This window comes from Schistocerca americana, chromosome 11, assembly GCF_021461395.2.
Source record: "Schistocerca americana isolate TAMUIC-IGC-003095 chromosome 11, iqSchAmer2.1, whole genome shotgun sequence".
Lineage (NCBI taxonomy): Eukaryota > Metazoa > Arthropoda > Insecta > Orthoptera > Acrididae > Schistocerca > Schistocerca americana.
This window is the reverse complement of record NC_060129.1, coordinates 78,979,520-78,993,590: the sequence shown is the minus strand read 5'-3', so window position 1 is coordinate 78,993,590 and position 14,071 is coordinate 78,979,520. Positions and strand designations below refer to the sequence as shown.

At 40.4% G+C, this 14,071-nt stretch overlaps 1 protein-coding gene across 1 annotated transcript in view; it reads right to left on the bottom strand.

Annotated features, from left to right (window-relative positions):
- The window catches only part of LOC124553251 (plasma membrane calcium-transporting ATPase 2-like), a 631,526-nt gene that overhangs the window by 280,198 nt on the left and 337,257 nt on the right, over positions 1-14,071 (bottom strand). The window contains exon 10 of the mRNA XM_047127138.1: positions 12,226-12,467. Coding sequence (XP_046983094.1) covers positions 12,226-12,467 — 242 coding nt within the window. The remainder of the gene's footprint in view (positions 1-12,225; positions 12,468-14,071) is intronic.

Genomic DNA, 14,071 nt, shown 5'->3' with positions numbered 1-14,071 from the left:
TTCCGGGTTACAGGACTGGAGTAGGTGGTGGTGGGAGGGTGCATGGGACAGGTTTTGCATCGGGGGCGGTTACAAGGATAGGAGCCAGAGGGTAGGGAAGGTGGTTTGGGGATTTCATAGGGATGAACTAACAGGTTACGAAGGTTAGGTGGACGGCGGAAAGACACTCTTGGCGGAGTGGGGAGGATTTCATGAAGGATGGATCTCATTTCAGGGCAGGATTTGAGGAAGTCGTATCCCTGCTGGAGAGCCACATTCAGAGTCTGGTCCAGTCCCGGAAAGTATCCTGTCACAAGTGGGGCACTTTTGTGTTTTTTCTGTGGGGGATTCTGGGTTTGAGGGGACGAGGAAGTGGCTCTGGTTATTTGCTTCTGTACCAGGTCGGGAGGGTAGTTGCGGGATGCGAAAGCTGTTTTCAGGTTGTTGGTGTACTGATTCAGGGATTCCGGACTGGAGCAGATTCGTTTGCCACGAAGACCTAGGCTGTAGGGAAGGGACCGTTTGATGTGGAATGGGTGGCAGCTGTCATAATGGAGGTACTGTTGCTTGTTGGTGGGTTTGATGTGGACGGACGTGTGAAGTTGGCCATTGGACAGGTGGAGGTCAACGTCAAGGAAAGTGGCATGGGATTTGGAAAGACTCCTTACCCTCTCCCTTAAAACCCACATCCTCTCCTCCTCTCCTCTCCTCTCCTTCCCTCTTTCCTGATGAGGCAACAGTTTGTTGCGAAAGATTGAATTTTGTGTGTATGTTTGTGTTTGTTTGTGTGTCTATCGACCTGCCAGCGCTTTCGTTCGGTAAGTCACCTCATCTTTGATTTTTTTATATATATATATATATATATATATATATATATATATATATATATATATATAAAATACAGGGAAACATTCCACGTAGGAAAAATATATCTAAAAACAAAGATGATGTGACTTACCAAATGAAAGTGCTGGCAGGTCGACAGACACACAAACAAACACAAACATACACACAAAATTCAAGCTTTCGCAACAAACTGTTGCCTCATCAGGAAAGAGGGAAGGATGGGAAAGACGAAAGGATGTGGGTTTTAAGGGAGAGGGTAAGGAGTCATTCCAATCCCGGGAGCGGAAAGACTTACCTTGGGGGAAAAAAGGACAGGTATACACTCGCACACACACGCATATCCATCTGCACATACACAGACACAAGCAGACATTTGTAAAGGCAAAGAGTTCGGGCAGAGATGTCAGTCCAGGCGGAAGTATAGAGGCAAAGATGTTGAAAGACAGGTGAGGTATGAGTGGCGACAACTTGAAATTAGCGGAGGTTGAGGCCTGGCGGATAACGAGAGGAGAGGATATACTGAAGGGCAAGTTCCCATCTCCAGAGTTCGGATAGGTTGGTGTTAGTGGGAAGTATCCAGATAACCCGGACGGTGTAACACTGTGCCAAGATGTGCTGGCCGTGCACCAAGGCATGTTTAGCCACAGGGTGATCCTCATTACCAACAAACACTGTCTGCCTGTGTCCATTCATGCAAATGGACAGTTTGTTGCTGGTGATTCCCACATAGAATGCGTCACAGTGTAGGCAGGTCAGTTGGTAGATCACGTGGGTGCTTTCACACGTGGCTCTGCCTTTGATCGTGTACACCTTCCGGGTTACAGGACTGGAGTAGGTGGTGGTGAGGGTGCATGGGACAGGTTTTACACCGGGGGCAGTTACAAGGGTAGGAGCCAGAGGGTAGGGAAGGTGGTTTGGGGATTTCATAGGGATGAACTAAGAGGCTACGAAGGTTAGGTGGACGGCGGAAAGACACTCTTGGTGGAGTGGGGAGGATTTCATGAAGGATGGATCTCATTTCAGGGCAGGATTTGAGGAAGTTGTATGCCTGCTGGAGAGCCACATTCAGAATCTGATCCAGTCCCGGAAAGTATCCTGTCACAAGTGGGGCACTTTTGTGGTTCTTCTGTGGGAGGTTCTGGGTTTGAGGGGATGAGGAAGTGGCTCTGGTTATTTGCTTCTGTACCAGGTCGGGAGGGTAGTTGCGGGATGCGAAAGCTGTTGTCAGGTTGTTGGTGTAATGGTTCAGGGATTCTGGATTGGAGCAGATTCGTTTGCCAGCTTCACACGTCCGTCCACATCAAACCCACCAACACGCAACAGTACCTCCATTATGACAGCTGCCACCCATTCCACATCAAACGGTCCTTCCCTACAGCATAGGTCCCGTTATCCACCAGGCCTCAATCTCCGCTAATTTCAAGTTGCCGCCACTCATACCTCACCTGTCATTCAACAACATCTTTGCCCCTGCACTTCTGCCTCGACTGACATCTCTGCCCAAACTCTTTGTCTTTAAATATGTCTGCTTGTGTCTGTATATGTGTGGATGGATATGTGTGTGTGTGCGAGTGTATACCCGTCCTTTTTTCCCCCCTAAGGTAAGTCTTTCCGCTCCCGGGATTGGAATGACTCCTTACCCTCTCCCTTAAAACCCGCATCCTTTCATCTTTCCCTCTCCTTCCCTCTTTCCTAATGAGGCAACAGTTTGTTGCGAAAGCTTGAATTTTGTGTGTCTATCAACATGCCAGCGCTTTCGTTCGGTAAGTCACCTCATCTTTGTTTTTATATATAATTTTTCCCACGTGGAATGTTTCCCTCTATTATACATATATATATATATCTGTGTGTGTGTGTGTGTCATGTAATATTTTGTGTAGTGTAATATATTGTATAGACACCTTTTATTAACCTGACACGTTTCACATCATTATGAAGTGTCGTATTCAAGTACTAATCTAATCTAATCTAATCTTGCACAAAGCTGGTGAAATGGTAAAATGGAGAGTTAATAGAACAACCAAGGAGATAAGGAAAAGATGGAAAAAGTACTTTGACAAACTACTTCATACGAAAAACAGCTACAAAAATGGAATAGAAGAACACCAGTGTGACCTGGGTCTGGAAAGAAAGGAAGATATTACAATCTTGGAAATAAGACTTAGAATAATGAAAACAGCAAGGGATAGATGAATTAAGTGTGGAGATGATAAAGGCAGCTGTACCTACTGGGCTACATTGGTTACACATACTGCTAAGATGTGTACGGATTCGGGAAAGTGTACCCGAAAAATTAAGAATTCTAGTGTTGCAAGAAGAGAGAGAGAGAAAAGTATGCAATAACTATAGAGGACTCACCATTGTATCAGAAGCAGCAAGAGTAATGAAGAGGATACTGCAAAGAAGACTGAGGGAAAAAGTGGAAGGTCAGTCAGAGGAGGAGCAGTATGGCTTTCGACATGGTAGACCAACAGTGGACCCAGTCATTACTATGAGGAATTTGACAGAAAGGCATTGTGAATATTTGAAAGATTTGGTGATGAGATTTCTTGATTTAGTGAAGGCTTATGATAGTGTTTCCAGAGTAAAGGGATGGGAAGCTTTGGAGAGAAAGTGAGTTGGCAAATGAACATTTTAAATTCTTCAAGCACCATATACAAAAGCTTCAGAAGTGCCCAGACCCAAGATGGGAGTACTGCTTGATTTAGGAATGTTATAGGGTTGAGACAAGGAAGAGTGGCATCACCATTATTATTTATAATCATAAAGGAGACAAATGAAGCTTACATAGTAACAATGATGAAGTTATTGGTATTTGCTGAAAATATGATGGCATGTGGAATCAAAAGCAATAATGGACAGGAGCACATTAGACATCTCAAATGAAAAAAGTGAGCAATATGAAATGAATTTCAGTGTAGAGAAAAGCAAGACTATGGCGGTAACCAGAGTAGACAGAAAAGGGACACATTAATAGTTTAGGACAGTATATTGAAATTGTGGATATCTTCAAACATCTAGGAAGTGTGATGAAGGAGAATGCAACACCGGAGACAGGAATTAGCAGAAGGATACAATAGAGCAACACGTTTTACTGGTGTGCGGGTGAATTCGTCTAGGGAAGGGAGGTACCAATGAATTTTAACTAAGTGCTGTGCAAGATGTACTTTACACTCATGCTGATGTATGCACTGGAGAACTGGAAACTAAGAAGAAGAGAGGAGATAGTAGAGTCCAAGAAAGAGAAATGACATTCCTAAGAAGTATGTTAGTGAAAACGACGAGAGACTGAGTGAGAAATGAAGGTGTTAGGAACGAAACTGGAGTATAAAATCTGAATGAGAGAATTGAGAACAACAGGTTAAAATGGTCTGGAGAGAATGGAAGATGGAACAATAGCAAAACAAATGCTGGAGGCTAAGTTTGAATGACAGAGGGAGACACAGAGCAAGATGGACTGACTCAATAAAAGTTTAAGAAGAAGGAATCTGGACTGAAACAAAACAGTTACAGAAGAAGTTGGCAGAAAGTGGAGTCATCATGATACTGGAAGTGGAGTTTAGGTACCCAGTCAAAAAAGTGGTCCCAAATAGGTCTTGTATGATATCTGTTTGAACAATATGTGTGAACAGGGACAGCAAAACACAAAGAAGAACCAGGATTGCAGCAGTAACTGGCAGCGGCAGAAGGGCAACACAGCACGGGCTGGCACACAAAATGAGAAGGGTGAGTCGGTCCAGGAATGTGTGGCCAACAAGTGTTTGTTGATATGGCAAGTACTAGAAGGGATACACTGATGAGCCAAAACACTGTGACCACTGCCCACCATGATAATGAATACCATCAGTGGTGTGACATGTTTGGGAAAGTGTATAGATGAATGAGAAAGCATTTCAGTGATGATATAGGTTGCAAATGGGGAAGCAGCTTTTATGAAAGGAAGACTGTTATGAACCACAATGTGGGAATGCACACCTCAGAAACAGAAAAGTTTACACACTATTTGAGCATCTACAGAAAGTGGTTGAAGGATGATGAAACCACGAGTAAGTGATAAGGTGTTGAACGTCCATGCCTCATTACAGTATGCAGAGGCTGTTGAATATGGGGTACCAGAGCAGATGATCCCTACATGTTACCACATTGACACAATGACATTTCCACTTGCAACTACAGTGGGCACAAGATCGCTAAGATTGGATGTGGATCAATGAAAAGATATCAACTAGTCAGATGAATCACTTTTCTTGTGACACAACATCAATGGTCAGGTCCTGATATACTGTTATCTAGGCAAATGTCAGCTCAAAATATGTATCACACCATGGACACAGACAGTGTGGGCAGTATTATGTGTCAATGGGAAATTTACCTAAGCTTCCACAAGACCAGTGGTACCAATCGAAGGCACTGTGTCAGCTGTGTACTATGTGAACATTGAAGTGAACCACCTGCACTATTTAATGCCCAATGTCTTCTCTGAGAGTGAGGGCATCTTCCAGCAGAATAACTGTCTGCTTCACAAGGCAAGAATCATCCTACAGTTAATATCTCAGTCACAACATTCACCTCATTTGACCCAAACAAAACACACCTTGGATGATTTTGAGTGCCAGCTCTGCACCCACAAATAACCTGTGCATAATTTATGAGAATCACTTGACTTGTATGCAGACATCTGGTGCCACACAATTCCTAAAACCAACCAAGGACTTGTTGAATCTGTGCCATGCAAAACTGCTGCTGTGCTGTCTTCCAAATGTGGGCCACCATGCTATTAAGTGGGTAGTCATAATGTTTTGGCTGATGAGTGTGCTATTACTGAGTATCACATCATACCATACTAATTGAGACTGCTCTAGAGAATAGCTGCATAAAAAAGCAATATGACAAATGATTTTGTTTCTAATGAGAAATAAATGAAATAATCCTACATTTTACACAGACAATGTGTGTCATATGAAATATATGTTCAGTACTGGTTTGGGCTGACTCATTCTACACACTCCATAAACAAAACAGCTGACAACTCTTAGGTAAGGCACATGGCATAAAACAATTAATTAGTCACCTTGAAGAGATCTGTCTCCATAAAGCCTCACTATTTGTAGCTGTGTTTGCTTTAAGAGTAAATCTGTTTAATCTGCCTTGGGCAAAATAATTCCTTGTTTTGCTCTCTCTTTGCTCACACATGTCTCATTATTTTACTTAACAGGGTATTCAGTTGTTTAAGACAATGTTGTCTTCTGCAGTACAGCTGATTTTTCAATTCAGTCTGCCATCTACAGTTACATGGTTGCTGCTGCTGTCGGCTGAGATTTCAGCCTTGCCAGAACTCTGTAGCCTGTATTCACAACATGCACAATTTCACCACTGAACAAATAGAAAACTAACAGTGCATGTTGCAAACACTGTTTATTCAGTTTTGTGAATGTGAAAACCACCACCACCACCATCACCAATAACAACAAAACTTTAGATCACAAACTGAACTGAATATTGGATACATTGCAGATGAAGACAGTAAAATAATTTTTCTTCCTAGCAGATTCTTCATTTAAAACTGGACTGTCAATCAACAGCACCAGTTCAACTGTGAGAATAAACTTTTCATTTTTCCAGTGAAATAGGCAACAACAAGCCTGGGAAAAAATTTGTCAGCATTTATTCTTCACATAAAAACAAAAATATCTAACATTTTGTAGTAAAATATGCACAGAAAGCTGTTAGAAGTTTTGGTTTTATTACTCTTCAAATTATTTAGACCTAAGGTTTAACCTTGATTGGACCCGTAATTCTCCCAATCTAATGTTACGTCAGCTGATATCAGAATGGAAACGAACATCAAGATTACAATGTAAGTGCTTACACTGAAGCACAAGGCCAATCTGACAATGACCGGTGACACACAGTATTGGATTGATGAGTTGACGGACCAAACACGTTTGTTTTCAGTCTGGTACATGAGCATGACAGCACATAATGGTGGCAAAAATTGATTATCTCTAGCTTGTATCTAGTTACTCATCAACAGTTCACTTATTAATAACAACAATACTACCTTGAAAATATTATTAGACACTGTCAGTTGTGTTACCTCCCACATGAATCACTGCAGCAATTTTGATGTTTGGTGGGCCAAGTGGAGTGTTGCAATGCTCAATTTTCCCTGCTGCTTTTCTTTAATTGTCTCATGCAACCAGTGCGACATTTGACAATATCAAGCAGAGTTGACACTGTTGTGCCCTTTGACATAAATTCCGCACGCACCACGACCTACATGTCAAAGAACTCTGTCACTATCACCTTTCCTGGTGGAGGCTGTACCTTGGCCTTCTTTCACTGCGGTGATGTGATGTGCACCCATTCCATTGATTTTCTCTTTGTTTTGGGGGTGAAATGATGGACCTACAATTCATCCCCTGTGATAATTCGCTGCAGAAACTCATTACCCTCCACAGAATACCATTCAAAAATCGTCAGTGATGATTGGAAATGTCTCTTGTGAACATTGGGAGCAGCCATGGGACCTATCTGGCACACAGTTTATGATATCCAAAGTACTGGTCAACAGTAAACACAACACTGCCATATGAAATGTTCAGCATGCTGTCAATTTTCTGCAGTGTTACGAACTGATCCTTTCTAATTATCTCATCCACACAGTCAACATTTGCAATGGTACTGAATGTTGTGGGGCTGTCTTTGTGATATTCATCAGTCAGATCTGTTTGTCTTGTGCCAGGTTAATTAAACCACTTTAAAATACCTTGCCAAGAGGTTGCATGCTCATCACATACAGTAGTGATTTCACAATGAATGTCCATGTGATTGAGCTATTTAATCAACAGAAATCTGATAACTATGTGTACCTTCAATTTGGAGCGAACATCCAGTTGACATGCCATTGAGCTTAGCACGCTCTGCACACACAATGTGATAAGATATCACACCATCCATCCCATCAGACGTGTCAGCAGTTACTGTCATGTTCGGCACACTGGCCATGATCACGACACAGAATGTGCTCTTACGGTGAGCTAATGTAACTTACTTTTCGATTCACCCTTGTATATGATAACAGAAGCAAAAGTGTGCCGCTGAGGGGGCCCATCAACAAGGCATTTGTGAGATAACTGTGAATGTGTGGTTATGAACCATCCCCGACATCAGTACAAAATGTTGGCCTAGATAATAAAGATGTATTTGAAACTTAAACTATTCTATCAAGTCCTCATCTAATTGAGGTCCATTTTCACACAACTCAGTGACTACAAAATTTGCAAAAACTAGTAATATGTGTATTCATGTACTCCTAAATGAGATGAATCCATTGTGGTACATGGATTTTATAAAAACTTACTATTTGCCTTTTTAATATTGCACACAAAACTGTGAAATATTGATAAACATGACATCTATGAAAAACAAGTTTTGCCAAATGTGAACATCTACTGTTTGTGTTTGACAAAGTAACTCACTACTTCTCAATCAGGAGTCATAGTTATATGACACCCGATAGGCTATTTGATACCATTAAAAAGGAATTGAGAAAACTTTGAAACCATAACCTTACAATTACACTGTCATGAGGTTCAGGGCTATTACAGTACATGTATGGTTCTGGGCAAGGATTGGCATGTGTATGATTTCAAGACTACTAATAACAGGCTAATAAAAGAGGAACTACCATTCAAAGCGTCTGAAGCCAGAGCTTTTTTTTTTTTTATTTTTTTTATTTTTTTTATTTTTTTTTTAAATAAAAGTAATGCCATCTGCAGAATCAAAACAACACACTTCTCCTCTCTGTTCTCTGATTATTGTCAAAGTGAAGAAGACTAATATAGATAGTTTCAAGGACATTGATGAAACAGATGTAATAAAATCCAGAAACCATGTCAGTGTCACAAAAACTGATGATGAAGAAACTAAAGAGAGGTTTTGATACATCACCAGAAGCTGCCCAAAGTTCTATGGGAAGGCCCTAGCATGTTGTGATGAACATGATAGTGAAACTAATGAAGTACAATACATCAATGAAACAGTTTATTACATTGTTATTTGTTCAGTAGGTTAAAATAAACTAGAACAGTACTGCTATAACACAATTAACATATAGATGTTCAGTTTTGGAATAAAATCATGGTTTGTATTTGCAAATGAAAGCTGACAGATATGTTTTTCCACTATTGTGCTATGTATCTAGAGTTTATTTGTGAAATATAATTTTGTAAGACCTCAGAAATGTATACTGTTCAAGTAATTCAATGAAATGTACTTCCTGAAAATTTTGTTTTTTGTAGAGCTGACATTTGTGAAAACTGTTCTCTATTGGGATCAAATTTCACCCGTGGCATACTTAACACCACATTGGGAGTATGGTAAACACACAAGGCACACTGTCACATTTTGTTGCTGATTTAACATGACACTAATGGGCCAATATGGTCCAAGGGGTAATGTCAAACAAAGCTAGTACGTTGGCCACCAAAGTCATCTGACCTCCTTCCATTGGATTTTTCTGTATAAGCTGATCTCAAAAGGGAAGTGTACAGCACTGCTGTTGGTACGGCTGTGGAATTGTAGCAGCAAATTGTACAGAGGTGTCAATATTTACAAGAGGATCTGGTATGTTCTAAAGATTTCATAATTCAGTGCAGAGTCAAGTGCAGTATTGCTTTCAGATATGAGGATGACACACAGAACACATCTTTTAACAAGGGTGAGTGTACAGTAATTTCTGTAAAGTAGTGCTCTGAAGTAGTGTTGTTATTTCTTGTTAAGGTAGACCCCATGTGAAATTTGCACAAAATTAGATGGGGATTTTTCTCCTCAATCCTACTCTGCGTAGGTAGGAACATATTTTATGATAACTCACACTGATGAAGCATACAGTTTGAGAAAGGTGAAATAATAACCAACACTAGACCAGAGTGTAGGCAAGTCATCTAAAGCATATATTGGGTATCTCAAAAGCAAGCTCTTTGCAGATGTGCAATGAATCAAAGGGGAATGAGGGTTCATTCATCGCTTGCTTGGCCTTTAGAAATTCAGTGGATATGGAGCACTTCTAGGGAGTGGACTGCGCATTCTATGTGCAAAAATTTACAAAATCAGTGATTCAGTAGCTGTAGCAAGGAGGAAATTTTGCAGTGATTGTGGATTGCCTAATGTAAAAGATGCTACGAGTGTTCCCCTTATCCAGAAATGGATCAAAACCTTTGAGGAGACTGGTTAAACCCTAACCAAAATCCAGATTACTGAGGTCATTAAGAATGGGCAACTCTGTGGAGAGTGTAAACTGGTCTATTTGCGATGATCCCAAACTCTCCATCCATAAGTGTGCAAAGATCATCACTATACCAAATTCTGCAGAAAGACCTTAAACTGCACCCTTACAAAATCCAAGTGGTGGAAGAATCAAAGTCTCAGGATGCCAGACATAGGCTGCAGTTTGTTAGTGATATAATTGAGCACCCTTCATTTAACAAAATTTTCACCTGAATGGTCACATTACTAAGAAAAATGACCAATACTTGAGTGTAACAAATCCACAGCAGAAGCATGAAAAACCCCATCACTCAACCAAAGTTACAATGGCAACTTTCACTTGGAAAATCAATAATTTAAAGAAAATATAGATTGCTACTTGCTGTAAAGATAACACATTAAATTGCATACAGGCAGAATTAAAATACACTTACACATAAGCTTTCTGGTATAGCCTTTGTTATAAAAAGTAAGAAAAATGTACATCATTCATTCATACAAGCAAGCACACTTCACGCACACATGAACATCAACTCAGGCAGCTCAGACCAGAATCCAACTGTCAAATGGAATGGGAGCAGCAATCTGGAAGGGTTGGGTAAGAGGATGCCCAAGCTTTCCTGAACTATGCATATGTGAGTTATCCCTATAACACATTCTCGCCTCTGAAATTATGCCACCTTCAACCTATGGTAACATATTGTTCCCACACCCTCTACCCAACAGTTTCCACGCCCTCTGTACTATCACCTCCTCTTTATTCCATCTCCCACCCTCTTTGTGTGGCATCCTCTGCCAGTGCACCTGCCACCTTTCCCCACTCCACTCCTCCTTTTCCTTTCTGTTTTCCCCACCTCCCTGCCCCACTGTCTCCTGACACTGAGCCTGTTGGCAGTCTAGTCCCGGCACACTCCACTAGAAGCCGCTTCCTGCCCCCCTCCCCCTCCCCCCCCCCCCCCCCCCCCCGCCCCCAACCCACACCCTCCCAGACATACACTGCTATCCCTTCCCCTTCTCCACCCCCTCCAGATAACTATTTCCACTTCATGTGACAGCTGCATTCTGCTCCATGCTGCTGGAGTTGTCAGTCATGTGTGCGTGAGGTGTACGTGATTGTGTGAACAAATGGTGTTTGTTTCTCTTTCTTTCTCTGACAAAAGCTGTAGCCGAAAGCTTATGTTTGATTGTCTTTTAATTGTGCCTGTCTGCAACTTAATGTGTCATCTTTGCTGTAAGTAGCAATCTATCTTTTCCTTACACTGTTTACATTTTAAATACATTTGTACCCACCAGGGCAACATTTTACAGTGGCAACTTATAGCCACACACTCTCAGTGATCTCACATGTGGCTTGTTTACTGAATCGGTTTTGCTTCTATAAGTATTATCATGTACTTTCAGCTGTGTCAGATTTTGATACTTATTATTTTTGAGTCTATACACAAATTTTGCATTTGGCTGTATTACGCCCACATCTCAGCTCGGCACACTGAGTGGCTAATTATGTCACTCAGGAATTAAACTGCCCTAATAACCAGTTATATCATTTCTTATGCCATCAAAAATGTTATCATATGTTTCTATAGCCATATGGTAGTAGTTCTTATATTCATTTAGATACTTTTGTGTTAAGGCTGGCAGGTTTCAAAAAAACCCCGTGCAGATCTATCTTTCTTAAACTGGTGCATCCTTACCTTTTTCCAGGTATCTTATTATGGAGAACACTCTTCTCCAACAGAAGTCAACTCAGAAATGACCATGGGACACATAATAACTTTACATCGTATCAGGGGAACAACACCTGTTGATGTTGGGTCACATAATCAGTCCATATCAGATATACATGAAATACAGGTCCAATGAAAGTGTAGTGATCTTCTTGCAGAACTTTTAAAATAATGTTATGGTGAACACCAAACAACAAAAATTTTGAAAAGTAATCCACGGTTACTTATCGATGTGTGAATTGCAGGCCCACACATACAGCACAACACTGTCATGTTTCAAACTTGATGATGTCGTGCTATACGTGGGAGCCACATACTCAGACAGCAATAATTAATACATGCTACCTGTCGGACAATTTTAAGGAGATGTTATGAAAATAATAGCTTACTGCAAAGCACTCACTTATTGAGCATGACTTCTGCAGCACCTTTCGAGAAGAGTCTGTAGCCACTGCCTGCAATCGGTATGACTGTACTCATAGACTTGCGTATGGAGTTAAACGTGTACACCCTGGTGAAACTTTCTTCTGGCATGTCAGCTCTTACAGCCTCATAGTCTTTTCCCATGCTCAGCACAAATCCCAGAAGTGCACACTCTGTCTTGTTACCAAATTGTTTTGGGAGACCTCCACGGCTATCTGCTGGCTAAAAATGGGTGGACACTCCCATGACAAACTGTACACAACAAGAAATAGCAACAGCATAAGAATGCAAACTTCAATGCATTACTAAATAAAACAAATAAAATTATCACAGTTCTTTCACAACTCACTTAAAATAATTTGACTATTATGTTTTGCTTCATATGATCAAACATGAGTGTCATTCAGACAGTAAAGAAACAAAACGCAAAAAAAAGCTGGAAGAAAGTACTACAGGTTAACTGAATGCACATTGTTACATAATTGACCAGAAATTGAAACACTTGTCATAATACTGCACAAGTCTACTTGTGTGATGGTACTACTTGTCTTGTGCACAGTTTTTCAACTGTCTAGCAACAAGGTCACTACAACAGAACATACACTTTTAGCCTGTATTTCACAACCTTTATTTCACTGAACCACGGTGTGAGATCAAAGTCCATGTTGTAGGGTTGCCTCTTGATAGTTGCTATTTGTGTCTTTTGGTGTACAAAAAAACAAAGATTCTGCAGCTACCAAAGAATTCAAGTGGTGACGCAGAATGCATCAAGAGCTTAAAATATTCAACAATGAGTGGTGGTATGAGATGTTAATGGCGTAATGTCCAAATGCATTACAGGTAAAAGACATATTTTTTCACTACATTATATTAGCAATGTGTTAAATAGGTTACAGGTTAAATACAGAGTTTTTCCTTACACATAATTGAATCTAGGTTAACATTTACTATCGTATAGTGAGTCAAAGTCTTAATCAGTATTTGGGTACAGAGTTTTTGGTACCAATTATATAATAGAGGGGTGAGGATTAATCAGGTTTTCTTTTAACCCAGAAATGTTAGCCACAGTAGTACAGACAAACAAGTGGTCACTATGTAGTATCAAACACACAGAATCAGCTAATCAGCAATACAGTGTTATGGATGTGGTGATTTTTGATAATGTATCACAACACCCACAAAAAGATGCCTGCTTCAATTCTGTCCTGCACAAAATGGTACCAATTTAAAAAATGCTTTGAAGATAAGAAATGATGATTATTTTGAACAGGCACAGAGTGGTGTATAGTGCAAAAGTATGATGGTCTCAGAGATTATGACCAAATTGAAATGAGATTTGTAATGCGACACTGAGAGCACACAGAGAGTACTGAAGATTAAAAAGTTACGTATGGTACTCATAATAGAAAGATGTGCCGCAACAGTGGAGGAAAACAGAATAATTTAAAAGACCAGGATAAGGTGGGGAAAGGTAAATTATTTGGTGTATATAAGAAGATGGAAATATTTGCTAAAAAATGGAGAAAACAGGGTTCACTACTTAAGAAAAAGGATAAAATTAAAAGAATTGGTATTTACTCCTTCTTTCAAAATCTACTGCAGTAAGAATAATGAGTAGACCTCATGGCTCAGTGCCCAAACATGTGCCCAAAAAATGCCACACAAGCAGCACACAAGGTGGGATGTGGGTGACACGCAACAGGGATCTCTGGAAAACTGCAGCAGAATGAATGACTAGAACAAGCCAGCTACAAATGATGGATGGTCTCTTTACATCTTCAATCAATTAGGAATCTCTCTATATGCTGAAAGAGACATGATGGTGG